The sequence below is a fragment of the Amphiprion ocellaris genome, chromosome 14, assembly GCF_022539595.1.
Source record: "Amphiprion ocellaris isolate individual 3 ecotype Okinawa chromosome 14, ASM2253959v1, whole genome shotgun sequence".
NCBI lineage: Eukaryota > Metazoa > Chordata > Actinopteri > Pomacentridae > Amphiprion > Amphiprion ocellaris.
In genome coordinates this window covers 35,224,932-35,252,923 of record NC_072779.1, presented here as the reverse complement: position 1 = coordinate 35,252,923, position 27,992 = coordinate 35,224,932, and the positions used below count along the sequence as shown (strand labels likewise).

The following is a 27,992-nucleotide window of genomic DNA, read 5'->3' as shown; positions in this document are numbered from 1 at the left end:
CTGATCGATAGAACAGGAAGTAGAACTCTCCCGGTCACGTGACTCGGTGTCTTCGCTAACAACATGGCTGCCGAGGATCTGCCGTCTGAATTTGACGTCGTCATTCTTGGCACAGGTACGCCTTCACCTGGTTCTATCCGCCTGTTCTGGTCTGGTCCGTGTGTCTGGATGTGTCCCTGTCCGGTGGGACTCCGGCTCGTCCGTAGGGTCCCGGAATCCCGCTAAAAATCGCTACAAACGGTGGACCGCTGGGGTTAGCCTGGGCGTTAGCTCGCGGCTAACGGCCAGTGCTTTTTCAGGGGCAGCAGCTAGTAGCTAACGGCCAGGCTAATGTGTTAGCTCCTGGAAATATGAAACATAAACCAGAGATCCAGCGGCTGTCAGTAGTGTTAGCATTGGAGCTAACAGCTGCTGTCATCGTAGTGTTAGTATTGGAGCTAACAGCAGCTGTCAGTAATGTTAACACTAGGGCTAACAGCTGCTGTCAGCGTAGTGTTAGCATCGGAGCATACAGCTGCTGTCAGTAGTGTTAGCATCGGAGCATACAGCTGCTGTCAGTCGTGTTAGCATCGGAGCTAACAGCTGCTGTCAGTAGTGTTGACATCGGAGCTTACAGCTGCTGTCAGTAGTGTTAGCGTCGGAGCTAACAGCTGCTGCACTGATAAATGATGTTTCCGAGCTGCTACTTCAAGGCGACATGCTAAGCTAGCTCCGTTAGCTTTCCTTATCAGCTGCTCATAGCGTTAGCCTGGAGCTAACGTTAGCTTTGTACCTCCTTTATGGTCTTCCGGTCTGAGGTTCTGGTTCTCCTGGTCTGAGATTATAATGTTCTGGTTCTCTGATTGATTGAGATTGTACAGGTGATCAGCTGATTATTGATTAACTGATTATTGATCTATTGAAGCTGAATCACTGTCCAGTCACTGTCTGTTTGTGTCACGTGACCATCAGTCGTGTTCTCATTGGCTGACAGACTGAGTGTGGATCTGTTTCATCCTGTTATTGATCCTGTATTGATTATTAACTATTGATTACTGATTGTGTCCAGGTCTTGCTGAGTCCGTGGTGGCAGCAGCCTGTTCCAGAGTCGGACAGAGAGTTCTACACTTGGACAGGTAAGCCTCCTCCTGCTACTACTGATCATCAATGACTTTTATTGATAATCAATGACTGTTATTGATAATCAGTGACTGTTATTGATAATCAACGGCTGTTATTGATAATCAGTCACTGTTATTGATCATCAATACCTGTTATTGGTAATCAATGACTGTGACTGATAATCAGTGGCTGCTGTGTGTTTACTGGTGTATGGACTGATTGATTATTGATTGGCTGCTGTATTGATTATTGATGGGCTGCTTTGTTGATTATTGATGGGCTGCTGTATTGATTATTGATGGGCTGCTGTATTGATTATTGATGGGCTGCTGTATTGATTATTGATCGGCTGCTGTGTGTTCTCAGGAGGAGCTACTACGCTGCTAACTGGGCCAGCTTCACCTTCAACGGCCTGCTCAGCTGGATCCAGCAGCACCAGGTGAGTTGGTTATTGATCACATGCTGCCAGACAGGTACCTCCTCCTCACTCACCTGTGTGTGTGTGTGTGTGTGTGTGTGTGTGTGTGTGTGTGTGTGTGTGTGTGTGTGTGTGTGTGTGTGTGTGTGTGTGTGTGTGTGTGTTGGTAGGAGGAGTCTCTGCCAGAGGAGGTCCAGGATTGGTCGGGTCTGTTGGAGGAAGGGGAGGAGCTGATCTACCTGTCCAACTCAGACCCCGCCTCCATCAGGAACCTGCAGGTGTTCTGCTACACCAGGTAACATCTGATCATGTTCACCTGTTTACCTGTTCACCTGTTGTGTGTTTGTGTGACTGGATGTGTGTTCGTCTGGTTGTGTGTCTGTGTGTGTGTTGCTGCATGCTAAACTCTTCTTCAGGTGTAGTTCTGTGTCTGGTTGTGCAGTTGTGTGTTTAGTTGTGTGTTTAGATGTGTGTCTGTGTGTTTGTTTATGGTTGTGTAGTTGTGTGTTTGTGTGTGTTTGTGTGTTGCTGCAGTGATAAACTCTTCTTCATGTGTAGTTCTGTGTCTGGTTGTGTATTTTTCTGGCTGTGTAGTTGTGTGTGTGTTGCTGCAGTGCTAAACTCTTTTCATGTGTAGTTGTGTGTTTAGTTGTGTAGTTGTGCGTTTGTGGAGTTGTTTAGTTGTGTGTTTGTGTAGTTGTGTGTTGCTGCAGTGATAAACTCCGGTTCTTAATGTTCTCAGTGAAGAAGACGAGGAGGAGGAAGCAGTGAGTCCAGGTCCTTCAGAAACCACAGAAGAAGAAGCTGTGAAGGAGACGTCAGAAACAGAATCTGCAGGTTTGGGATCAGCTATTACGTACGGATGTATTGCTAAATATGGATGAATTTCTAAATATGGATTATATTTCTAAATACGGATTTTATTTCTAAACATGGATTTTCTTTAAATGTTTGTGCCGTTTTCTCCTGATTCCAGACTCTAAAGATGAAGAAGGGAACCACCAGGTGAGGAGGAACTTCAACACACCTGCTGCTCATCACCTCCCAGCCATCAACACTCACTTCATGTCTGTCCAATCACAGGCTGTCCACACACAGGGGGAGGAGCCAGAGGCAGATCAGCCATGCCCTTCTGCTGCTCCCAGCCAATCACAGCCAACCAGGAAGAAGATCAGCTACGCTCAGCTGGTGAAGGAAGGACGCAGGTTCAACATTGACCTGGTCTCCAAGGTAACGTTGTGTTTATGATTAATAATATAATATAATATAATACAATACAATACAATACAATACAATACAATACAATACAATACAATATAATGTAATATAATATAATATAATATAATGTGATTTAATATATTATATTATGTTATGTTTTAATATATAAAATAATATAACGTAACATAGAATAATGTAACATAATACATATAATGTAATACAGTATAATATAGAACAATAAAAAAATAGGATAATATATTATAACGTAATATGATGTAATGTATTCCATGCAACAGTGTAATCTAAGTCTATGAACCAGGAATTGGATGTAATATAAATATAATAATGATCATGTAATACAGTAATAAAAAATAGTGTAACTCATCAAGACCACATGAAGCTTTATGTAATATAAATGTGCATCCCATAGTATTAGAACATGGTGGAAAAGGTTCAGTGCTTTTCATCATTCAGACATAGATGTATATTCAGACACAAACTGAAATATATCTTAGATTTAACTGTGATTATCACATCTCATTACCCCCATCTATCTCACTATATCAGAATATCTCACTATATTAGAATACCTCACTATAAATAGTCCTGCTGAGGGGTAATAGATGTCCAGGTTATAGTCCTGCTGAGGGGTAATAGATGTCCAGGTTGGGGTACTACTGAGGGGTAATAGATGTCCAGGTTATAGTCCTGCTGAGGAGTAATAGATGTCCAGGTTATAGTCCTGCTGAGGAGTAATAGATGTCCAGGTTATAGTCCTGCTGAGGGGTAATAGATGTCCAGGTTATAGTCCTGCTGAGGAGTAATAGATGTCCAGGTTATAGTCCTGCTGAGGGGTAATAGATGTCCAGGTTATAGTCCTGCTGAGGAGTAATAGATGTCCAGGTTATAGTCCTGCTGAGGGGTAATAGATGTCCAGGTTATAGTCCTGCTGAGGGGTAATAGATGTCCAGGTTATAGTCCTGCTGAGGGGTAATAGATGTCCAGGTTACAGTCCTGCTGAGGGGTAATAGATGTCCAAGTTGGGGTACTACTGAGGGGTAATAGATGTCCAGGTTGGGGTACTACTGAGGGGTAATAGATGTCCAGGTTGGGGTACTGCTGAGGGGTAATAGATGTCCAGGTTGGGCTACTACTGAGAGGTAATAGATGTCCAGGTTGGGGTACTACTGAGGGATAGTAGATATCCAGGTTATATTCCAGCTGAGGGGTAATAGATGTCCAGGTTATAGTCCTGCTGAGGGGTAATAGATGTCCAGGTTGGGGTACTGCTGAGGGGTAATAGATGTCCAAGTTGGGGTACTACTGAGAGGTAATAGATGTCCAGGTTATAGTTCTGCTGAGGGGTAATAGATGTCCAGGTTACAGTCCTGCTGAGGGGTAATAGATGTCCAAGTTGGGGTACTACTGAGGGGTAATAGATGTCCAGGTTGGGGTACTACTGAGGGGTAATAGATGTCCAGGTTGGGGTACTGCTGAGGGGTAATAGATGTCCAGGTTGGGCTACTACTGAGAGGTAATAGATGTCCAGGTTGGGGTACTACTGAGGGATAGTAGATATTCAGGTTATAGTCCTGCTGAGGGGTAATAGATGTCCAGGTTGGGGTACTGCTGAGGGGTAATAGATGTCCAAGTGATAGTCCTGCTGAGGGGTAATAGATGTCCAAGTGATAGTCCTGCTGAGGGGTAATAGATGTCCAGGTTGGGGTACTGCTGAGGGGTAATAGATGTCCAGGTTGGGGTACTGCTGAGGGGTAATAGATGTCCAAGTTGGGGTACTACATGAGAGGTGAAAAATTGATGGGGCAGTGGTGGCGCAGCGGTTAAGTCTCTGGACTACAGATCAGAAGGTCAGAGGTTCAAACCCCAATGTGGCCACTGTTGGGCCCTTGAGCAAGGCCCTTAACCCTTCCTGCTCCAGGGGTGCTGTACTGTGGCTGACCCGTCGCTCTGACTCCCCCAACTGGGGAGAGATGCGAAAATCAGAATTTCCCCTCGTGACATTAATAAGGGATAATAAAAAAAAGAAATAAATAAATAATGTCCAGGTTGGGGTTTAGTTTTCACATATTGGACCTTTTCCACCATATTCTAGTTACCTGAGATACACCTGTGTAGTCCAGTATGATGTCATCTCCACACAGACATACTCTTTAATTATCGGAAACACTTTTTATTTCTTGATTAAAATAATTTCCCCAAACTCAGTATCAAGTACGACTGTTTTATCATCACCGCTGTGGTGTTGACATGGAGACGTCATGGAGATGGCTCTCAGCCAATCATATTGCTCGCTGTGACCTGCTGATGTCTGACTGGCTGCTAAACTGACTCCTCCCCTTCCTGTAGCTCATGTATTCTCGTGGCTCATTGGTCGATCTGCTCATCAAATCAAACGTCAGTCGCTATGCAGAGTTCAAGAACGTCACCAGGATACTCACCTATCGCCACGGCAATGTGGAGCAGGTCTGTTTACTTGTCTGTCTGTTCACCTATCTGTTTATCTGTCTGTCTGTGTGTCTGTCTGTCTACCTGTCTATCTACCTCTCTGACTGTCTACCTGTCTGTCTGTTTACCTGACTGTCTGTCTGTCTACCTGACAGTAGGGCTGGGCGATATGGCCTAAAAAAAAAATCTCCGATTTTTTTTCCCAAAACATCCCGATTCACGATTTATCCGATTTTTTTTTTACCCCCTACCTAATCTCTGCACGGCGGAGTCCAGTCTACTTAATGCAAATGAGCTGCAACCCTCTCCAGGTAAACACACCGGATCGCAGCTGGAAATGCTCTGCATGTGGCATGCTGGTCCGGTTGTGGTGCGTTTCCTGCTGCGATCCGGTGTGTTTACCTGGAGAAGGTTGCAGCTCATTTGCATAAAGTAGACTGACTTCTACTTTATGCAAATTGGATGCTGCGTGCGGAGATTCCACGCATCGTGAAACTGTCCTCAAACTTATAAACTAGGTGTCAGTGACCTAAAACGAGGACAGATTCAGCTGCTGCAGATTATTTCTCGCCTCAAATGCTTTCAGAAATACTTTTCGGTGACGTGTTTTTTGAAATAAAAGGGAAAGTTTGCGGCCGAGCCGCTGTGTTTATCCGACTCATCTGCAGGACTGTCCAGCTGAAAGCTCGGTCATGTGACCACGTAGCGGCCTGCTGTTGCTCAGCGCTGTCATGTGACCATGTTGTGGTCCGCTAGTGACCGCCGTCCATGTGATTTTCAGATGTGGTGCGTTGCCGTGCGGGAAAATAGCATCTAGTGGACATGCGCCTTTAGATCTGCACCGCTTGCCGCCATGTTGTTTGTGTATCAAGCGCGGGGGGGAGGGGGGCGCACTCTGAACTACGGAAGCCCAGCGGGAAGGCGTTGGTGGCGGATGTTGATGAGAAAATCGATTTTCATAAAAACAAATCGACATTAAGTACACATGAATTAATCGATAAAATCGATTTATCGCCTAGCCATACCTGACAGTCTACCTGTCTGTCTACCTGACTGTATACCTATCTGTCTGTCCATCCGTCTGTCTGTCTACTTGTCGATCTATCTGTCTGTCTACCTCTCCGACTGTCTGTCTGTCTGCCTGTCTGCCTACCTGTCTGTCTCTCAGGTGCCCTGCAGCAGAGCTGATGTGTTTGCCAGTCGGCAGCTGTCTGTGGTTGAAAAGAGGAAGTTGATGCGTTTCCTGACATCGTGTGTGGAGGAGATGGAGGAGCATCAAGGTGAGGCGTCACCTGTCCACCTGCCGACATCATCAGGACCTTTCTTGGGGCATTGTGGGTACTGAAGTCTCGTTTGTCCCCTTCGTCTAGCCTACAGCGGTCGACCATACTTAGAGTTCCTGCGCAACCAGCAGCTGGGCGACAACCTGCAGCACTTACTGCTTCACTCTATTGCCATGGTAACAGAGGACACGCCCACAGAGGAGGGGCTTGCCTCCACGCGTCACTTCCTGCGCTGCTTGGGTCGCTACGGCAACACGCCATTCCTGTTTCCCGTCTATGGACTCGGAGAGATTCCTCAATGTTTCTGTAGGTAAGAACCTGTCTGTCTCTAACCTGTCTGTCTGTCTGTCTGTAACCCGTCTGTCTGTCTGTCTGTAACCTTTCTGTCTGTCTGTAACCTGTCTGTCACCTGTTTGTAACCCGTCTGTCTGTAACCTGTCTGTCTGTCTGTCTGTAACCCGTCTGTCTGTCTGTCTGTAACCTTTCGGTCTGTCTGTAACCTGTCTGTCTGTCTGTCTGTAACCTGTCTGTCTGTCTGTCTGTCTGTCTGTCTGTCTGTCTGTCTGTCTGTAACCTGTCTGTCTGTCTGCCTCTAACCTGTTTGTCTGTCTGTCTGTAACCTGTCTGTCTGTATCCTGTCTGTTTGTCTGTCTGTAACCTGTCTGTCTGTAACCTGTCTGTCAGTAACCTGTCTGTCTCTCTAACCTGTCTGTAACCTGTCTCTGTCTGTAGCCCGTCTGTCTGTAACCGATCTGTCTGTAACCTGTCTGTCTGTCTGCATCAGCACTACGGTATTTGTCAGTACGACAGTATCAGTACCGCAGTATAAATACTTTAGTATCAGTGCTGTGCTATCGGTACTATACTATCAGTACTGTAGTATCAGTACTACAGTACCAATACTGCTGTGGGCCCTCCAGAGACAGGCCGACTGGTCGTCATGGAGACACTGCTGTCTCATCAGAGCAGGTCATGAATATTAATGAGGGGATGTTGCCCATGGCTCGGCTCATTTACATATGAGATGATGGCGGATATTAGTCTGTTCAGTTTGTTCCCTGGATCCTGAACGCCTCCAAACGGATCTGTGGTGCGTTCAAAGACCCAACAGCAGCTCTGAGCTTCATTAGCCGCCTCCGCACACCAGGAGGCGCTGCAGAGAGCCTTTCACGGGCTCTTCAGCAGCCGTTTGGACAAAATAGTTCAGTGACATTAGTGAAACTAGCAGATCTTTGGTTGGAGTTTAGAACAGATTAGAAAATAAACACCAATCATCAATGTTAGCTTGCTAGCTGATGCGAAATTAGCTGATGCTAAATTAGCTGATGCTAAATTAGCAGATTTTTGAATGGAGTTTGGTGCAGATTAGAAAATAAACGCTTCGGTACTGATCATCAACGTTAGCTTGCTAGCTAGTGCGAAACTACCTGATTTCTGAGCCTGGAGGCAGTAGACTGTTTAACGGTGAGACCTCCACACTGCCGTGTTACCATGACAATGGCTAAAGGTCATGTGACAGATGACACACACCTTCATATAGTTAATGCTTTGTTTGGTTTTAATCACGGACCTGTGTGTGTGTGTGTGTGTGTGTGTGTGTGTGTGTGTGTGCGCGTGTGTGTGCGTGCGTTTAATTAACACATGCTGACAGATGCTGTACTTCTGAGGACCTCACATTGACTTCCATTCATTCTCTGCTCGCCAAATTTTAATCTCTAAAGTCGAATGTTTCACCTTTCAGAGAATGATTACTGTCGTTATTCTCTGGATGAACCAATCAGCTGCTGGCTCTCTGAAATTTTTATTTAATTTAATGTTTATTTGGCAGGGACGATACACAACATTGCCACAGAAAAGGGAAAATGCGATGCATATAAGACAGAAATGTCAGATAATGTTGAAAATCTTTCCTCAGGCATCCCGTTTACTGTCTGAGAGGAAAGAAACCAGAAAAGATTCACATTTTAATGCCCAATGTTGGATATTTGGCTTCGTTTTTAAAGCCTCTAAAAAGCACATTTCAGTGTTTTTCTCTTTTCTCTTCACGTCAGAATGTTTTACTCCACTTTTATACTTTTTAAACAATATTTTTATTTAAGCAGATTTATTACAGTTTGTTGAGGCTTTTGGATATAATTTCATGAATAATTCTCTCCGCTAACCTTCACATGTTTAACAAAATATCATAGTTATATCAATTTTGTAATTTATTGATATATTTGTCTGACATTTTTGTGTCTCGTTTTTGTCGTTTTGTGTTTAGTTTTTGTCATTTTGTGTCTAATTTTTGTCATTTTATGTCTAATTTTTGTCATTTTGTGTCTAGTTTTTGTCATTTCGTGTCTCGTGTCATTTTGTGTTTAGTTTTTGTCATTTTGTGTCTCATTTTTTGTTGTTTTTTATTTTCTGTGCATTTCATTCATATATTTTGGACATTTTCTTAATTTTTGAAATGTCTTAATTCTGTTTTGACTTTTCAATTATATTTTTGTGACATGTTTGAGACATTTTAGGAATTTTATTAATTTCTTCTTTGTGGCATTTTCCTTTTTTGTATTATTTATGATCTATTAACCATTTTGTTGTTTTCTGGGATTTTCATTTTTAAGTAGTTTTTTTAGCCATTTAGTTTAATTTCATGAATTTTTGCCAACATTTCTTAGATTTTCTTCATATTGTTGCAGATTTTTCAGACGTTTATTAACTTTCTTGAATATCCTCAGATCTTCATAATCTTGCCATAGAAAAGCGGGTCCTCACAACGTTAGCAACACACACACACCCTCGATGTGTGTGTCGACCTTTTCCACGCTGTTCGTTAATGAGACCTTTGATTTATGAAGCGAGTCGTAATTTCATTATGTTCTTAACCCCGTCAGCCCCAGAACCTGCCGGCAGCCCTGAAAGTCGAGTTATCTCTAAAAAATCACCACAGCAACTCCATTTATCAGCCAGAAACTGTGGAAACAGGAAGAACAGGAAGAGTTTAATATTTCAGACGACGCTTGAACTTATCATGTTTGAGTTCTGGTCAGAAAAAGAACAAAATCTGAGTTTAAAAGTGGAATGTTTTATGACCCAATGACCCTAACCCACACAAAACAACAATAATGAGACAAAAGGATAAAACTAGACACAAAATGACCAAAATGAGACACAAAATCACAAAAAAATGAGACACAAAATGACCAAAGCGAGACAAAACAAAAATGAGAGACAAAATGACAAAAATTAGATATGAAATGACAAAAATGAGAGACAAAACAAAAACAAGACACAAATTGACAAAAACTAGGCAAAAAAAATGACAAAAATAACACACAAAACAAAACTAGACACTAAATGACCAAAATGAGTCACAAAATGGCAAAACATGGACATGAAATAACAAAAATTAGACACAAAGTGACAAAAATGATACACAAAACTGAGACGACAAGAGACTGAGAGGAAATCACAGCTACTGGATGAATAAATAAATGCAGCATGACTCAGAAACAGTGAACAGAAGAGCAGGTTGTTGGAGATCCATCCAGCATGGAGAAACATCTACAGATGATGAACAGAGTAGAGAGGAAACATGGAGATAGAAGAACATCTACAGGATGAGGAGATGACATTTAAACATGATGAAATATCACAGTTTGAAGTTCAGATTTGGTTCATTTTTCTGCAGCTCAAAGTAGAAAATCTGATGCTGCTTGTTCTTTTCACAGTTTCTGGCTGATAGATTCCAAACCTTCATTGTACAGTTGCACACAACAGCACAACAAAATGATGCAGTAAACTGAAGAATAAATGGAGTTATGTTGGTGATGTCCCCTTTCCTCTTTTAATAAACCAGTTAAACCACTTGTGGAGGCTGTGAAACTAAATAACTAAATATTTACAGTATATTTACTGTACAGTACTGTTAGTTCCACAACATGGTTTCCATCACTCTGAGTCCTCTTTAGGCAGGATGTCCGCAGGATGTCCACACGCTGCAGGTGCTGATTGTCCATCACTCTGAGTCCTCTTCAAGCAGGGTGTCCACACACTGGAGGTGTTGATTCTCCATCCTGAGTCTTCTTTAAGCAGGGTGTCCACATGCTGCAGGTGCTCGCTGCTGATTGGCTGACATGTGCTCATCTGTTGTTACAGGATGTGTGCTGTGTTTGGAGGAATCTACTGTCTGCGACACTCACTGCTCTGCCTGCTGCTGGACATGTCCTCCAACAGGTACACTTCCTGTGTACTCCATGACAACAAAGACTCCTGAGCTGTGATTGGACGATAATTTATATAGTCGGTAAAATATTGCGGATATTTGTGGATAAAATGGGCCTCTTTCTCTCTCTTACAGTTTGTTAGCATAGCATGTTAGCATTAACTCCTTAGCACAGGCCAGCTAGCCTTCGCCTGTAAACATTTACCTGTTAGCATTAGATTCTTAGCATTAGCCTACTAGTATTTGCATGGTAGCATTAGCTTGTTAGCATTGGCCAGTTAGTCTTTGCTTGTAAACATTTACCTGTTAGCATTAGATTCTTAGCATTAGCCTGTTAGTAGGGCTGCCACAAACGACGAATCGACCAATCGCCTGAGCACAATACGTCATCAAAAGCGGAAGTGAGCGCGCAATGCAACAGAAATCACCATCCGTGTGGAGCGCGGAACACGCACGACATCCGCGCTGTAACGTCCATATACTATATGCACGATACAGCGCGGATGTCGTGCGTGTTCCGCGCTCCGCTCGGACGGTGATTTCTGTTGCATTGCACGCTCACTTCCGCTTTTGATGATGTATCGTGCTCAGGCGATTCGTCGATTCATCGTTTATGGCAGCCCTACCTGGTAGTATTTGCATCATAACATTAGCTTGTTAGCATTTACCTGTTAGCTTTGGCCAGTTAGTCTTCATCTGTAAACATGTATATGTTAGCATTAGAATCTTAGCATTGCCTGTTAGTATTTGCGTCATAGCATTAGCTTGTTAGCATTAGCCCCAAGCACAGCCCTGCTAGTCTTCGCCTGTAAACATTTACATGTTAGCATTAGATTCTTTGTATTAGCCTGTTAGTCTTTGCCTGTAAACATTTACTTGTTAGCATTAGATTCTTTGCATCAGCCTGCTAATATTTGCATCGTAGCATTAGCTTGTTAGCATATGCCCCTCAGCATGGGCTAGCTAGTCTTCACGTGTAAGCATTTGAATGTTAACATTAGATTCTTAGCATTAGCCTGTTAGTATTTGTGTCTTAACATTAGCTTGTTAGCATTAGCCCCTCAGCACAGGCCACCTAGTCTTCACCTGTGAACATTTGCTTGTTAGCATTTGCCTGTTAGCTTTGGCCAGTTAATCTTTGCCTGTAACATTTACCTGTTAGCATTAGATTCTTAGTATTAGCCAGTTAGTATTTGCATGGTAGCATTAGCTTATTAGCATTTGCCTGTTGGTTTTGGCCAGTTAGTCTTCACCTATAAGCATTAACCTGTTTGCATTCGCCTGTTAGCATTAGCCTTTTAGCATTTGCCTGATAGTATTTGCCTCTAAATGTTAGCCTGTTAGCATTAGCATTTTAGCAATGGCCATTGTGTTTACCAGTAGCATTAGCTTTTTAGCATTTGCCTGTTAGCTTTAGCCCCTTATCATTAGCTAAGAGGCCCATACAGGTCCATTTAAAGGAGCATCGCCCTGTTTCTGCTTCAAACAGTTTTGAATTTAATTATCTTTTGTTCTGACAATAAGTTTATTTATTAATTAGTATAGTTATATTAATATTAATATTAGTCAGAAAATGGTACCGAAGTCAATTTGAAGAAAAAAGATTTTTAGTTAGCAGCGATTTAAAATGCAGAAGAACCGAAATGATCTTGTTGAGGTTTATTATGTTCTGTTAGTTATTTAAATACTCACTGATTATCTGTTGATTTTTTAATTCTTTCATTTCTGATTGTATTTTTCATTTTATTTCGTCTTTTGTTCAGTTTGCTTCGGTTGATTTTCTGTTTGAGTTCATTGCTTCTTCTCCGGTATATTTTTATTTTGTCTTGGGGTTAAAACGCTGCTGGAGCTGCAGCTCTGCTCTAGTCTGTGTGACCTTCCAGCACAGCAGCCTCCATGTATTTATCTATATTTTAAGTGTGTGTTGGAGGTTATGGATGAGCTTCTGAGCGCATCATTATTCCCAATAATAGCCTGGAGCCACTCGGTGTGCAGAGGAACCCTGGAGAGCAGCTCAGAGGATCCATCATGTTCAGACTGAAGTTTGAACAGCTGAGATTTTAATTTACATCTTTATCAGCTTTAATCAGCTGCAGGAAGCCTGAAATCCACTGGTGAAATTTAGATTTGTTAGTATTAAATAGCAGTGTTCATTATTGAAAACTATTTATTATTTGCAGAATATTTTATTGAGCACCTTAATGTTTATGGTGGAGACACAAAACGAATAAAACGAGACATGAAGCGATCAAAACAAGACACAAAATGACGAAAACTAAACACAAAATGACAAAAACGAGACACAAAACAACAAAAATGAGACACTGACAAAACGAGACACAAAATGAACACAAAATGACTAAAATGAGACAAAACGACTAAAATGAGACACAAAATGACTAAAACGAGACGCAAAACGACAAAAATGAGAAAATGACAAAAACGAGACACAAAATGACAAAAATGAGACAAAATGACAAAAACTAGACACAAAGCATCTAAAACGACACAAAATGACAAAAACGAGACACAGAGCGACAAAAACAAGACACAACATGGTGTAAGTTCTTGTATTAGAACATGTAGCAGGTAAATTCGTTAGTTTAAAATATGAGCGGTTAATCTTTGCTTCAGGTCATGTGACTTGTTCTGACATCATAAAAACCTTCTACTTGTCTGATTTTCTCTCTGATGGTTTATTGGAGAAGATACTTCACTCTGTCAGTTTCAGGCTCAACTTTACCCTCTGTTCAGGTTGAACGATCTCAGGTGTTTTCAATAGTGACATCACTTCCTGTTTTTTCCAGATGTAAGGCGGTGATTGACAGCCGGGGACATCGAATCAGCTGCAGCCATGTTGTGCTGGAGGACGGCTATGTGCTGGCGAACAGGAAGAGGCTGGCCACGCCCCCCAGGTCAGAACCCACCAATCACCAGCGACCTCACATACCCTATCAACCACCAGTAAACAGTTTACTGGTATCCTAGCAACCATGCGGCCCGGCTGTATCCTTGCAACCATCACCAAGCAGTGCGGTGTTTCCTGTGAAGATGTTACCTGCAGTGACCCCATTGGTCGGTCTCCGTGTTGTTTGTGTCTTCACAGGTTTGTTAGCAGAGCTGTCCTGATAACCGACTCCTCTGTCCTGCCCAGCGACTCAGAGCAACAGGTAACCAATCACCTGTTAGCTAGCACGTAACCATCATCTATTAACTAGCACTAAACCATCACCTGTTCTAATGATCAATAAATACCAAATATCAGCCTCAATCATTGGTTAGTTCCTGTTGGTACTAGTTGACTAGTTATTCAGGTATTAGTACTGGTCAGGTTTAGTTGCATTAGTACTACTTAACTAGTTCAGGTATTAGTACTAGTCAGGTTTGGTTGTATTAGTACTAGTTAACTAGTTGTTCAGGTATTAGTACTGGTCAGGTTTAGTTGCATTAGTACTAGTTATTCCTTAACGGATATCAGCTTCATCAATACGTTCAAATATCAGAAACACGGCGACGGTGAAACAGGAAGGAAAATAAAGTGAAACATCACTGACAGGAAACACACACAGACACACACTTCTCAGTAATTAGGTGAGTTAAATATTGAATCAGAGTCGTGATGTTTCATAGATCTTCTGTGTATCGCCTGCAGTGTTCAGAAATAATAAATCAGTTTTTAACACACTTTGTTTAAAATCAGGTGGAACTTCTGTGTCTGTTTCTGTTCATGCTGGAAAGTAGTTTTAGTTTATTCACATGGAGCTGTGGATGGATGATCTGGAACAATCGGATCTTTACGATATGATGGAGCTGCTCAGTAAGAGTTCAGATGTTAGAAGAAGGATTTTGGATTCTATCCTGGATTTTACAGGGAGCCATGAAGAGAAGCTAACAGGAGAACTCTGATCTCTGTTCCTGGTTCCTGTCAGAACTCTGGCTGGAGGTTTTTAGGAGAATTATTGGGACCTCCCGATCATCAGGAACTACAGTAGTCCAACCTAGAAGTTTTGAATGCATGGACTAGTTCCTCAGCATCACTCTAAGACCAGATGTTCCTGATTTTACAACATTAGATTATAGAAAGCTCTCCTACAGACTGATTTATATGTTGAAGTACAGATCCTGGTCAGAGATAACTCCAAGGTTCTCTACAGTAGAACTGGTGGCAGCGCCATCTAGAGGAACTATCTGGTTAGATGGAGTGTTTCTAATACAAGAACCTCAGTTTGTCTGGACTTAAATGGAGAAGGTTCCAGTTCATCCAGGTCTTTATGTCCTTCAGACATGTTGGAGTTCCACCAACTGGTTGGTTCCATCTGGTTCCATAGATAGTAGAACTGGGTGTCATCTGCATACTGACGGATATTTATGGAGTGGAATAAAACTAAGGAGAGCATGTTCAAAGTAAATAATACGGGTTCTAACACAGAACCCTGTTCCTGTTGCCACCGATAGTTGTTGCCATGGAAACAGCCTCACCTGTGGACACACCTGTTTAAACCCCTTCAGCAGCTGACTGTCTCTGCAGGTCTCCGTGGTAACCGTCCCTCCAATAGCAGCGGGATGTCCGGTGGTCCGGATGGTGGAGCTGAGTCCGTCCACGATGACCTGTGTCCCCGGAACACGTCAGTCTGGTTCCGTTACTGATGTTAATGTTTGTACAGTTTATAGAAACTAAAACCTCAAATGTTTATAAAATTTATAGAAACTAAAACCTCAAAATGTCTGTTTATAAAGTTTGTAGAAACTAAAACCTCAAACTGTTTATGAAGTTTATAGAAACTAAAACCTCAAAATGTTTAATGTTTATAAAGTTTATAGAAACTAAAACCTCAAAACGTTTATGAAGTTTATAGAAACTAAAACCTCAAAATGTTTGTTTATGAAGTTCGTAGAAACTAAAACCTCAAACTGTTTAATGTTTCTAAAGTTTGTAGAGACTAAAACCTCAACATGTTTAATGTTTGTAAAGTTTATAGAAACTACCACTATTAATTTCCAGGAAGCTCATCGTGTTCACATGATTCTGAGTTTAATGTTTAAAGTGTGAAGTTTCTAAAAGCTGCAGCTGAAAACCCTGAAAGTCCTTGAAGAGAAACCGACGAAGTCACAACTGAAACCCTGATTAATAACACACACACACACACACACACACACACTTTGTGTTCCGCCTGTCAGATCATCATCTTCTTCTTCTTCTTCTGCTGTTTGGTCCTGATGCTGCGCTGTGATTGGTTACTGAGGCAGTCGACCTGAACGCTTCAAAACCAAACACCATCCATCTACAGACACACAACTACACACGGACACACAACCATCTACAGATACACACTGTTGAGAAAGAGATGATTGTGTGATACAATTAGTACAATTAATATAGTAGAAATAATATAATATAATACAATATAATACAATATAATACAATACAATACAATACAATACAATACAATATAATATAATACAGAGTGTCCCTGGTCCCAGAGCTGGATGCTTCAGATCTGTGGTGGTTCTCCCACCAACTGGCCTAATCTCCATCTGTGGGATGCTACTGCTGCTGACCTTCCTCCAGCCCACTGCTTCCAGCTGCCCATTTCCATCAATCTACTCTGCATCACCCTCACTATACTTGATTTGCTCATCTACATATTTTTGAATTTACCACCAGCAATATATGTAGTAAATTTAATGCCAGAGCCATACACCATAGCAGTAAACTATAATTAATTTCCATGTTAGTTGTACTTTGCATGTATCATCTGTCTTATCACGCATGTATTAAACTGTGTGTTTTATGGTCCTTGTGTCCCCCCCTACCTCTCTACCTCTATCCCTCTATCTCTACCTCCATCCCTCTACCCCTCTATCTCTACCTCTTCTGTCCCTCTCAACCCACCCGGCCAGCAGCAGATGGGTTCCCCCACATTAGAGCCGGGTTCTGCTTGAGGTTTTTTCCCTGTTAAAAGGGTGTTTTCCTGCCACTGTCTCCTTAGGGCTGCTCTGGGGGTTCAGGCATATGGGTTCTGTAAAGCGTCTCGAGACAATTTGACTGTAATTGGCGCTACATAAATAAAATTGAATTGAATAATATAATATAATAATATATAGTATAATAATACATAATGTGTCTTTTTTTACTGAATTTTAAACGTAACTTTCATCTGTTCGTTGTCAGATCTGGTCCATCTCACCTGTCAATCAGTTGGCTCCGCCTATGAGGACCTGTCGCCTGTGGTAACCAGGATGTTCCACACTCCAGAGTCACCTGACCGAGGTAACACACACACACACACACACACACACACACACACACACACACACACACACACACACACACACCAGACCCAGATCCAGACCCAGATCCAGAACCAGGACCAGACCCAAACCCAGACTAGGACCCAGAACCAGGACCAGGACCAGGACCAGGACCAGAACCAGATCCAGACTCAGACCCAGATCCAGATCCAGAACCAGGACCAGACCCAAACGCAGATTCGGACCCAGAACCAGAACCAGGACCAGAACCAAACCTACATCCAGACCCAGACTCAGACCCAGCCCCAGACCCAGATCCAGACCCAGATCCAGACTCAGACCCAGACTCAGACCTAGACCCAGACCCAGACTCAGACCCAGCCCCAGACCCAGATCCAGACTCAGACCCAGACTCAGACCCAGACTCAGACCTAGACCCAGACCCAGCCCCAGCCCCAGCCCCAGATCCAGACTCAGATCCAGACCCGTATCTCCTCTCTGACCTCCTGCTGCTTCTCTCCTCGTTCATCTTCTTCTTTGGTGGTTGTAATTACAGCAGAACACGCTGAGGATGGATGGTTCAGGTGCACAGATCCATCACAGGTGATGAAGTAGGTGGAGCTTCTGATCAGTGTTCACATCATTTACATCCGCTGTTGGTTTGGAAACTTTCAGGAGGATTTTATAGAAACTCCCTGAAAACCTGCAGTGACCAGAAAAAAAACAGAAACCTGAAGTCTAGAATCTGAAAACGATTCAGTCTCTGAACAAAAATCAAATAAAAACCTTCAGTTTGTGTGAAACTGGAATTAGTTTTAGTCAGAGAAGAACAAAGGAAAGAATAAAGGATCAGAAGAAAGATGAATGGAAAAAGACCGTCTGGAGAGAAACTGGGTTTATATGGACTGACTGTCTTCTGTTTGATTTGTTCAGTGAAACAAACCAACACAAAACCACCACAAAGAGACAAAACATCCACAAAGAGACACAAAATGACCACAAAGAGACACAAAACCACCACAAAGAGACACAAAATGACCACAAAGAGACACACAACACCCACAAAGAGACACAAAACGACCAGAAAGAGACACAAAACACCCACAAAGAGACAAAACGACCAGAAAGAGACATAAAACACCCACAAAGAGACACAAAACACCCATAAAGAGACACAAAACGACCACGGAGAGACACAAAACGACCACGGAGAGACACAAAACGACCACGGAGAGACACAAAATGACCACGGAAAGACACGAAATGACCACAAACAGACACAAAACGACCACAAAGAGAGACAAAACGACCACAAAGAGACACAAAGAGACACAAAACGACCACAGAGACACAAAACCACCACAAAGAGACACAAAATGCCCACAAAGAGACACAAAACGACCACAAAGAGACACAAAACCACAACAGAGACACAAAATGACCACAAAGAGGGTTCTCAGGTTCCTTCAGGTGCCTTCAGCTTCTGTGTTTCTGCCGTCTGTCTCCAGGAAGCCGTCCGTCTGTCCTCTGGTGTCTCTACTTCAACATGGCCGACGGCTGGGGGGTGGAGCCTGAAGGTCATGACCTCCCGTCTAACGTGTTCCTGTGTTCCGGTCCGGACGCCGCTTTGGGTCATGATCACGCCGTCAGACAGGTGAGGGAGGAGGAGCTTCATCAGACCTGAAGTAGAGCCGTTCATTTATCAATAATCAGTCAACAGATTTCCAACGCTGATCAACAGCCACGCTACCTGTCCAGGCTGGTAGCAGGTCCACCAGTAGGTCCACCAGTAGGTCCACTAGTAGCAGGTCCACCAGTAGCAGGTCCACCAGTAGCAGGTCCACCAGTAGCAGGTCCACCAGTAGTATGTCCACCAGTAGCAAGTCCAGTAATAGGTCCGCCAGTAGCAGGTCCACCAGTAGCAGGTCCACCAGTAGGTCCACCAGTAGGTCCACTAGTAGCACGTCCACCAGTAGCACGTCCACCAGTAGCACGTCCACTAGTAGCAGGTCCACCAGTAGCACGTCCACTAGTAGCAGGTCCACCAGTAGGTCCACCAGTAGCAGGTCCACCAGTAGGTCCACCAGTAGCACGTCCACCAGTAGCACGTCCACCAGTAGCACGTCCACCAGTAGCAGGTCCAGTAGTAGGTCCACCAGTAGGTCCACTAGTAGCATGTCCACCATTAGAACGTCCACCAGTAGCACGTCCACTAGTAGCAGGTCCACCAGTAGGTCCACCAGTAGCAGGTCCACCAGTAGGTCCACCAGTAGCACGTCCACCAGTAGCACGTCCACCAGTAGCACGTCCACTAGTAGCAGGTCCACCAGTAGGTCCACCAGTAGGTCCACCAGTAGGTCCACTAGTAGTACCTCCACCAGTAGCACGTCCACCAGTAGCACGTCCACTAGTAGCAGGTCCAGTAGTAGGTCCACCAGTAGCACGTCCACTAGTAGCAGGTCCAGTAGTAGGTCCACCAGTAGCAGGTCCACCAGTAGGTCCACTAGTAGCACGTCCACCAGTAGCACGTCCACCAGTAGCACGTCCACCAGTAGCAGGTCCAGTAGTAGGTCCACCAGTAGCACGTCCAGTAGTAGGTCCACCAGTAGCACGTCCACTAGTAGCAGGTCCACCAGTAGGTCCACCAGTAGGTCCACTTGTAGCACGTCCACCAGTAGCACGTCCGCCAGTAGCAGGTCCAGTAGTAGGTCCACCAGTAGCACGTCCACTAGTAGCAGGTCCAGTAGTAGGTCCACCAGTAGCAGGTCCACCAGTAGGTCCACCAGTAGCACATCCACCAGTAGCACGTCCACCAGTAGCACGTCCACCAGTAGCAGGTCCACCAGTAGCAGGTCCACCAGTAGGTCCACTAGTAGCACGTCCGCCAGTAGCAGGTCCAGTAGTAGGTCCACCAGTAGCACGTCCACTAGTAGCAGGTCCAGTAGTAGGTCCACCAGTAGCAGGTCCACCAGTAGGTCCACCAGTAGCACGTCCACCAGTAGCACGTCCACCAGGAGCAGGTCCACCAGTAGCAGGTCCACCAGTAGGTCCACTAGTAGCACGTCCACCAGTAGCACGTCCACCAGTAGCAGGTCCAGTAGTAGGTCCACCAGTAGCAGGTCCACCAGTAGGTCCACCAGTAGCAGGTCCACCAGTAGCACGTCCACCAGTAGCAGGTCCACCAGTAGCACGTCCACCAGTAGCACGTCCACCAGTAGCAGGTCCAGTAGTAGGTCCACTAGTAGCAGGTCCACCAGTAGGTCCACTAGTAGCACGTCCACTAGTAGCACGTCCACCAGTAGCACGTCCACTAGTAGCAGGTCCAGTAGTAGGTCCACCAGTAGCACGTCCACCAGTAGCACGTCCACCAGTAACAGGTCCACCAGTAGGTCCACTAGTAGCACGTCCACTAGTAGCACGTCCACCAGTAGCACGTCCACCAGTAGGTCCACTAGTAGCACGTCCACTAGTAGCACGTCCACCAGTAGCACGTCCACCAGTAGCAGGTCCACCAGTAGGTCCACCAGTAGGTCCACCAGTAGCACGTCCACCAGTAGCAGGTCCAGTAGTAGGTCCACTAGTAGCAGGTCCACCAGTAGGTCCACCAGTAGGTCCACTAGTAGGTCCACTAGTAGCACGTCCACCAGTAGCACGTCCACTAGTAGCAGGTCCAGTAGTAGGTCCACCAGTAGCACGTCCACCAGTAGCACGTCCACCAGTAGCAGGTCCACCAGTAGCAGGTCCACCAGTAGGTCCACTAGTAGCACGTCCACCAGTAGCACGTCCACCAGTAGCACGTCCACCAGTAGCACGTCCACCAGTAGCACGTCCACCAGTAGGTCCACTAGTAGCACGTCCACCAGTAGCACGTCCACCAGTAGCACGTCCACCAGTAGCAGGTCCAGTAGTAGGTCCACTAGTAGCAGGTCCACCAGTAGGTCCACCAGTAGGTCCACCAGTAGCACGTCCACCAGTAGCAGGTCCAGTAGTAGGTCCACCAGTAGCAGGTCCACCAGTAGCAGGTCCACCAGTAGGTCCACCAGTAGCACGTCCACCAGTAGCACGTCCACCAGTAGCACGTCCACCAGTAGCAGGTCCAGTAGCAGGTCCACCAGTAGCAGGTCCACCAGTAGCAGGTCCACCAGTAGGTCCACCAGTAGCACGTCCACCAGTAGCAGGTCCAGTAGTAGGTCCACTAGTAGCAGGTCCACCAGTAGGTCCACCAGTAGGTCCACTAGTAGGTCCACTAGTAGCACGTCCACCAGTAGCACGTCCACCAGTAGCACGTCCACTAGTAGCACGTCCACCAGTAGCACGTCCACCAGTAGCACGTCCACCAGTAGCAGGTCCAGTAGTAGGTCCACTAGTAGCAGGTCCACCAGTAGGTCCACCAGTAGGTCCACATGTAGCACGTCCACCAGTAGCACGTCCACCAGTAGGCCCACTAGTAGCACGTCCACCAGTAGCACGTCCACCAGTAGCACGTCCACCAGTAGCAGGTCCAGTAGTAGGTCCACTAGTAGTAGGTCCACTAGTAGCAGGTCCACCAGTAGGTCCACCAGTAGGTCCACCAGTAGCACGTCCACCAGTAGCAGGTCCACCAGTAGCACGTCCACCAGTAGCACGTCCACCAGTAGCACGTCCACCAGTAGCAGGTCCAGTAGTAGGTCCACCAGTAGCAGGTCCACCAGTAGGTCCACTAGTAGGTCCACCAGTAGCACGTCCACCAGTAGCACGTCCACCAGTAGCAGGTCCACCAGTAGCAGGTCCACCAGTAGGTCCACTAGTAGCACGTCCACTAGTAGCACGTCCACCAGTAGCACGTCCACCAGTAGCACGTCCACCAGTAGCAGGTCCACCAGTAGGTCCACTAGTAGCACGTCCACTAGTAGCACGTCCACCAGTAGCACGTCCACCAGTAGCAGGTCCAGTAGTAGGTCCACTAGTAGCAGGTCCACCAGTAGGTCCACCAGTAGGTCCACCAGTAGCACGTCCACCAGTAGCAGGTCCAGTAGTAGGTCCACCAGTAGCAGGTCCACCAGTAGCAGGTCCACCAGTAGGTCCACCAGTAGCACGTCCACCAGTAGCACGTCCACCAGTAGCACGTCCACCAGTAGCACGTCCACCAGTAGCAGGTCCAGTAGTAGGTCCACCAGTAGCAGGTCCACCAGTAGCAGGTCCACCAGTAGGTCCACCAGTAGCACGTCCACCAGTAGCAGGTCCAGTAGTAGGTCCACTAGTAGCAGGTCCACCAGTAGGTCCACCAGTAGGTCCACTAGTAGGTCCACCAGTAGCACGTCCACCAGTAGCACGTCCACCAGTAGCACGTCCACCAGTAGCAGGTCCAGTAGTAGGTCCACTAGTAGCAGGTCCACCAGTAGGTCCACCAGTAGCACGTCCACCAGTAGCACGTCCACCAGTAGCACGTCCACCAGTAGGTCCACTAGTAGCACGTCCACTAGTAGCACGTCCACCAGTAGCACGTCCACCAGTAGCAGGTCCAGTAGTAGGTCCACTAGTAGTAGGTCCACCAGTAGCAGGTCCAGTAGTAGGTCCACTAGTAGCAGGTCCACCAGTAGGTCCACCAGTAGGTCCACTAGTAGGTCCACTAGTAGCACGTCCACCAGTAGCACGTCCACCAGTAGCACGTCCACCAGTAGCACGTCCACCAGTACCACGTCCACTAGAAGCACGTCCACCAGTAGCACGTCCACCAGTAGCAGGTCCACCAGTAGGTCCACCAGTAGGTCCACCAGTAGCACGTCCACCAGTAGCAGGTCCAGTAGTAGGTCCACTAGTAGCAGGTCCACCAGTAGGTCCACCAGTAGGTCCACTAGTAGGTCCACTAGTAGCACGTCCACCAGTAGCACGTCCACTAGTAGCAGGTCCAGTAGTAGGTCCACCAGTAGCACGTCCACCAGTAGCACGTCCACCAGTAGCAGGTCCACCAGTAGCAGGTCCACCAGTAGGTCCACTAGTAGCACGTCCACCAGTAGCACGTCCACCAGTAGCACGTCCACCAGTAGCACGTCCACCAGTAGCACGTCCACCAGTAGGTCCACTAGTAGCACGTCCACTAGTAGCACGTCCACCAGTAGCACGTCCACCAGTAGCAGGTCCAGTAGTAGGTCCACTAGTAGCAGGTCCACCAGTAGGTCCACCAGTAGGTCCACCAGTAGCACGTCCACCAGTAGCAGGTCCAGTAGTAGGTCCACCAGTAGCAGGTCCACCAGTAGCAGGTCCAGTAGTAGGTCCACCAGTAGCAGGTCCACCAGTAGCAGGTCCACCAGTAGGTCCACCAGTAGCACGTCCACCAGTAGCACGTCCACCAGTAGGTCCACTGGACCTACTGGTGGACGTGCTACTGGTGGACGTGCTACTAGTGGACGTGCTACTGGTGGACGTGCTACTGGTGGACGTGCTACTAGTGGACCTACTACTGGACCTGCTACTGGTGGACGTGCTACTGGTGGACCTACTGGTGGACCTACTGGTGGACCTGCTACTAGTGGACCTACTACTGGACCTGCTACTGGTGGACGTGCTACTGGTGGACGTGCTACTAGTGGACGTGCTACTAGTGGACCTACTGGTGGACGTGCTACTGGTGGACGTGCTACTGGTGGACGTGCTACTGGTGGACGTGCTACTAGTGGACCTACTGGTGGACCTGCTACTGGTGGACCTGCTACTGGTGGACGTGCTACTGGTGGACGTGCTACTGGTGGACCTACTACTGGACCTGCTACTAGTGGACGTGCTACTGGTGGACGTGCTACTAGTGGACCTACTAGTGGACCTACTGGTGGACCTACTGGTGGACCTGCTACTAGTGGACCTACTACTGGACCTGCTACTGGTGGACGTGCTACTGGTGGACCTACTGGTGGACCTGCTACTGGTGGACGTGCTACTGGTGGACGTGCTTCTAGTGGAGGTCCACCAGTAGCAGGTCCACCAGTAGCAGGTCCACCAGTAGGTCCACCAGTAGCACGTCCACCAGTAGCAGGTCCAGTAGTAGGTCCACTAGTAGCAGGTCCACCAGTAGGTCCACCAGTAGGTCCACTAGTAGGTCCACTAGTAGCACGTCCACCAGTAGCACGTCCACCAGTAGCACGTCCACTAGTAGCACGTCCACCAGTAGCACGTCCACCAGTAGCACGTCCACCAGTAGCAGGTCCAGTAGTAGGTCCACTAGTAGCAGGTCCACCAGTAGGTCCACCAGTAGGTCCACCAGTAGCACGTCCACCAGTAGCACGTCCACCAGTAGCACGTCCACCAGTAGGCCCACTAGTAGCACGTCCACCAGTAGCACGTCCACCAGTAGCACGTCCACCAGTAGCAGGTCCAGTAGTAGGTCCACTAGTAGTAGGTCCACTAGTAGCAGGTCCACCAGTAGGTCCACCAGTAGGTCCACCAGTAGCACGTCCACCAGTAGCAGGTCCACCAGTAGCACGTCCACCAGTAGCACGTCCACCAGTAGCACGTCCACCAGTAGCAGGTCCAGTAGTAGGTCCACCAGTAGCAGGTCCACCAGTAGGTCCACTAGTAGGTCCACCAGTAGCACGTCCACCAGTAGCACGTCCACCAGTAGCAGGTCCACCAGTAGCAGGTCCACCAGTAGGTCCACTAGTAGCACGTCCACTAGTAGCACGTCCACCAGTAGCACGTCCACCAGTAGCACGTCCACCAGTAGCAGGTCCACCAGTAGGTCCACTAGTAGCACGTCCACTAGTAGCACGTCCACCAGTAGCACGTCCACCAGTAGCAGGTCCAGTAGTAGGTCCACTAGTAGCAGGTCCACCAGTAGGTCCACCAGTAGGTCCACCAGTAGCACGTCCACCAGTAGCAGGTCCAGTAGTAGGTCCACCAGTAGCAGGTCCACCAGTAGCAGGTCCACCAGTAGGTCCACCAGTAGCACGTCCACCAGTAGCACGTCCACCAGTAGCACGTCCACCAGTAGCACGTCCACCAGTAGCAGGTCCAGTAGTAGGTCCACCAGTAGCAGGTCCACCAGTAGCAGGTCCACCAGTAGGTCCACCAGTAGCACGTCCACCAGTAGCAGGTCCAGTAGTAGGTCCACTAGTAGCAGGTCCACCAGTAGGTCCACCAGTAGGTCCACTAGTAGGTCCACCAGTAGCACGTCCACCAGTAGCACGTCCACCAGTAGCACGTCCACCAGTAGCAGGTCCAGTAGTAGGTCCACTAGTAGCAGGTCCACCAGTAGGTCCACCAGTAGCACGTCCACCAGTAGCACGTCCACCAGTAGGTCCACTAGTAGCACGTCCACTAGTAGCACGTCCACCAGTAGCACGTCCACCAGTAGCAGGTCCAGTAGTAGGTCCACTAGTAGTAGGTCCACCAGTAGCAGGTCCAGTAGTAGGTCCACTAGTAGCAGGTCCACCAGTAGGTCCACCAGTAGGTCCACTAGTAGGTCCACTAGTAGCACGTCCACCAGTAGCACGTCCACCAGTAGCACGTCCACCAGTAGCACGTCCACCAGTACCACGTCCACTAGAAGCACGTCCACCAGTAGCACGTCCACCAGTAGCACGTCCACCAGTAGCAGGTCCAGTAGTAGGTCCACTAGTAGCAGGTCCACCAGTAGGTCCACCAGTAGGTCCACCAGTAGCACGTCCACCAGTAGCACGTCCACCAGTAGCAGGTCCACCAGTAGCACGTCCACCAGTAGCACGTCCACCAGTAGCACGTCCAGTAGCAGGTCCACCAGTAGCAGGTCCACCAGTAGGTCCACTAGTAGCACGTCCACTAGTAGCACGTCCACCAGTAGCACGTCCACCAGTAGCAGGTCCAGTAGTAGGTCCACTAGTAGCAGGTCCACCAGTAGGTCCACCAGTAGGTCCACGAGTAGCACGTCCACCAGTAGCACGTCCACCAGTAGCACGTCCAGTAGCAGGTCCACCAGTAGCAGGTCCACCAGTAGCAGGTCCACCAGTAGGTCCACTAGTAGCACGTCCACTAGTAGCACGTCCACCAGTAGCACGTCCACCAGTAGCAGGTCCAGTAGTAGGTCCACTAGTAGCAGGTCCACCAGTAGGTCCACCAGTAGGTCCACGAGTAGCACGTCCACCAGTAGCACGTCCACCAGTAGCAGGTCCACCAGTAGCACGTCCACCAGTAGCAGGTCCAGTAGTAGGTCCACCAGTAGCAGGTCCACCAGTAGGTCCACCAGTAGGTCCACCAGTAGGTCCACTAGTAGCACGTCCACCAGTAGCACGTCCACTAGTAGCAGGTCCACCAGTAGCACGTCCACCAGTAGCACGTCCACCAGTAGCACGTCCACCAGTAGCAGGTCCAGTAGTAGGTCCACTAGTAGCAGGTCCACCAGTAGGTCCACGAGTAGCACGTCCACCAGTAGCACGTCCACCAGTAGCACGTCCACCAGTAGCACGTCCACCAGTAGCAGGTCCACCAGTAGCAGGTCCACCAGTAGCAGGTCCACCAGTAGCAGGTCCACTAGTAGCACGTCCACCAGTAGCACGTCCACCAGTAGCACGTCCACCAGTAGCAGGTCCAGTAGTAGGTCCACTAGTAGCAGGTCCACCAGTAGGTCCACCAGTAGGTCCACCAGTAGGTCCACTAGTAGCACGTCCACCAGCAGGGTAGAGCTACCAGGAAGTCAGGTGTGGAGCTTCATCTTTAGATCACCTGGCAGTGATGTCACTGTGTTCTACGTTCCTGATACGTGGTTCTGAGGAACATCCAGGAGGAACCTACAACACAGTGCTGAGCTCCTCCAGGTAAGAAGGACCATCAGCTAACCAGTAGATCTTCTGATCATCTTCAGCTCTGGTGGCTCCACTCCATCATGATGGTCCTTTGGGTTCTCTCCTGCATGTACACGTTCACATACGTGTTTCTGCTTCAGTCATACGTATGTCTGAAGGTTTGTGTTCGTCAGTGAGTTGCGTTTCTCATGGTCTTCTTCTGTCGCTGTCTTCAGGCCGAGTCCATCTTCCAGAAGATTCTCCCAGAGGAGGACTTCTGTCCTCCAGCTCCAAACCCTGAAGACATCATCTACGACGGAGACAACAGCTCCTCCTCCACAGCAGGAGGACTGGAGGAACCCGAGGAGGAACGTCAGGAGGAACCTGAGGAGGAACATCAGGAGGAGAAGCAGTTGTTGGAGGAGGCAAGTTCTCCGGCTGAGGAGTGACCTGCAGGTGTAGAGGAACAGACAGAAGTTCTAGTGGGTTCTAGTTGCTTTCGGTTCTTTTTTTTTCTATTTTCTGGTCCTTTTATTTAAATCTTGTGACTCATTAAAGCTTCAACATGAACAAACTGCTTCCTCTGCTCTGATTGGCTGACAGACCCGAGACACAACCAGGCCACACAAAGACACACAAAACAACACAAAAACAAAACAAAGACTCAAAAACAACAAAAAGGTACAAAACAACACAAAGACACACAAAACAACACAAAAACAAAACAAAGACTCAAAAACAACAAAAGGGCACAAAACAACACAAAGACACACAAAACAACCAGAAGTACACGACTATTTTTCTTTCAAAGAAAACTTTCCTAAAGTGTTTTTCACAACAGATTTTATACCCTTTTCACCACATCACGTTTTTACGACATGTTGAAAAATTTCATATTTTTTTGGACATGCAATACTAGGACTGTTTTTTTTGTTTTTTTTTTGCTAAAATGCAACATGTTTTTACAGCAGTCTGTACTACAGCGTTTTTCACAACACACTTCACACTATTTTCACCACACAGACTGTTTTTATCACACAGTGAAAACTGGCGAGTTTTGATGTTTTTTTCTGGCCTGATGCATGACGACAGCCACACAGATACAGATACTGCAGTATTTACAGATACTGTAGTATTTTTTAGATACTGTAGTACACACGTAGACAGAGTTGTTGGTACCCCTCGATTAATGAAAGAAAAACCCACAATGGTCATAGAAATAATTTAAATCTGACAAAAGTAATAATAAATAAAAATTCTATGAAAATTAACCAATAAAAATCAGACATTGCTTTTGAACCGTGGTTCAACAGAAT

General features: G+C 46.7%; 1 protein-coding gene across 2 annotated transcripts; it reads left to right on the top strand.

Annotated features, from left to right (window-relative positions):
* Positions 1 to 23: 23 nt before the first annotated feature.
* chm (CHM Rab escort protein) lies at positions 24 to 27,251 on the top strand. 2 transcript variants are annotated; one of them, XM_055017460.1, is made up of 17 exons: positions 24 to 115; positions 1,049 to 1,115; positions 1,468 to 1,540; positions 1,690 to 1,814; positions 2,262 to 2,356; positions 2,496 to 2,524; positions 2,603 to 2,749; positions 5,105 to 5,221; positions 6,372 to 6,483; positions 6,574 to 6,796; positions 10,630 to 10,707; positions 13,504 to 13,611; positions 13,803 to 13,866; positions 15,225 to 15,321; positions 16,869 to 16,967; positions 18,457 to 18,602; positions 26,913 to 27,251. In XM_055017460.1, the coding sequence occupies exons 1-17, from the start codon at positions 64 to 66 to the stop codon at positions 27,123 to 27,125; spliced, it is 1,845 nt and encodes a 614-aa protein (XP_054873435.1). In that variant the 5' UTR covers positions 24 to 63; the 3' UTR covers positions 27,126 to 27,251. The 2 variants fall into 2 exon arrangements, with proteins under 2 accessions (XP_054873435.1, XP_054873434.1); XM_055017459.1 differs by having other exon boundaries at positions 2,496 to 2,749.
* The last annotated feature ends 741 nt before the right edge of the window (positions 27,252 to 27,992 follow it).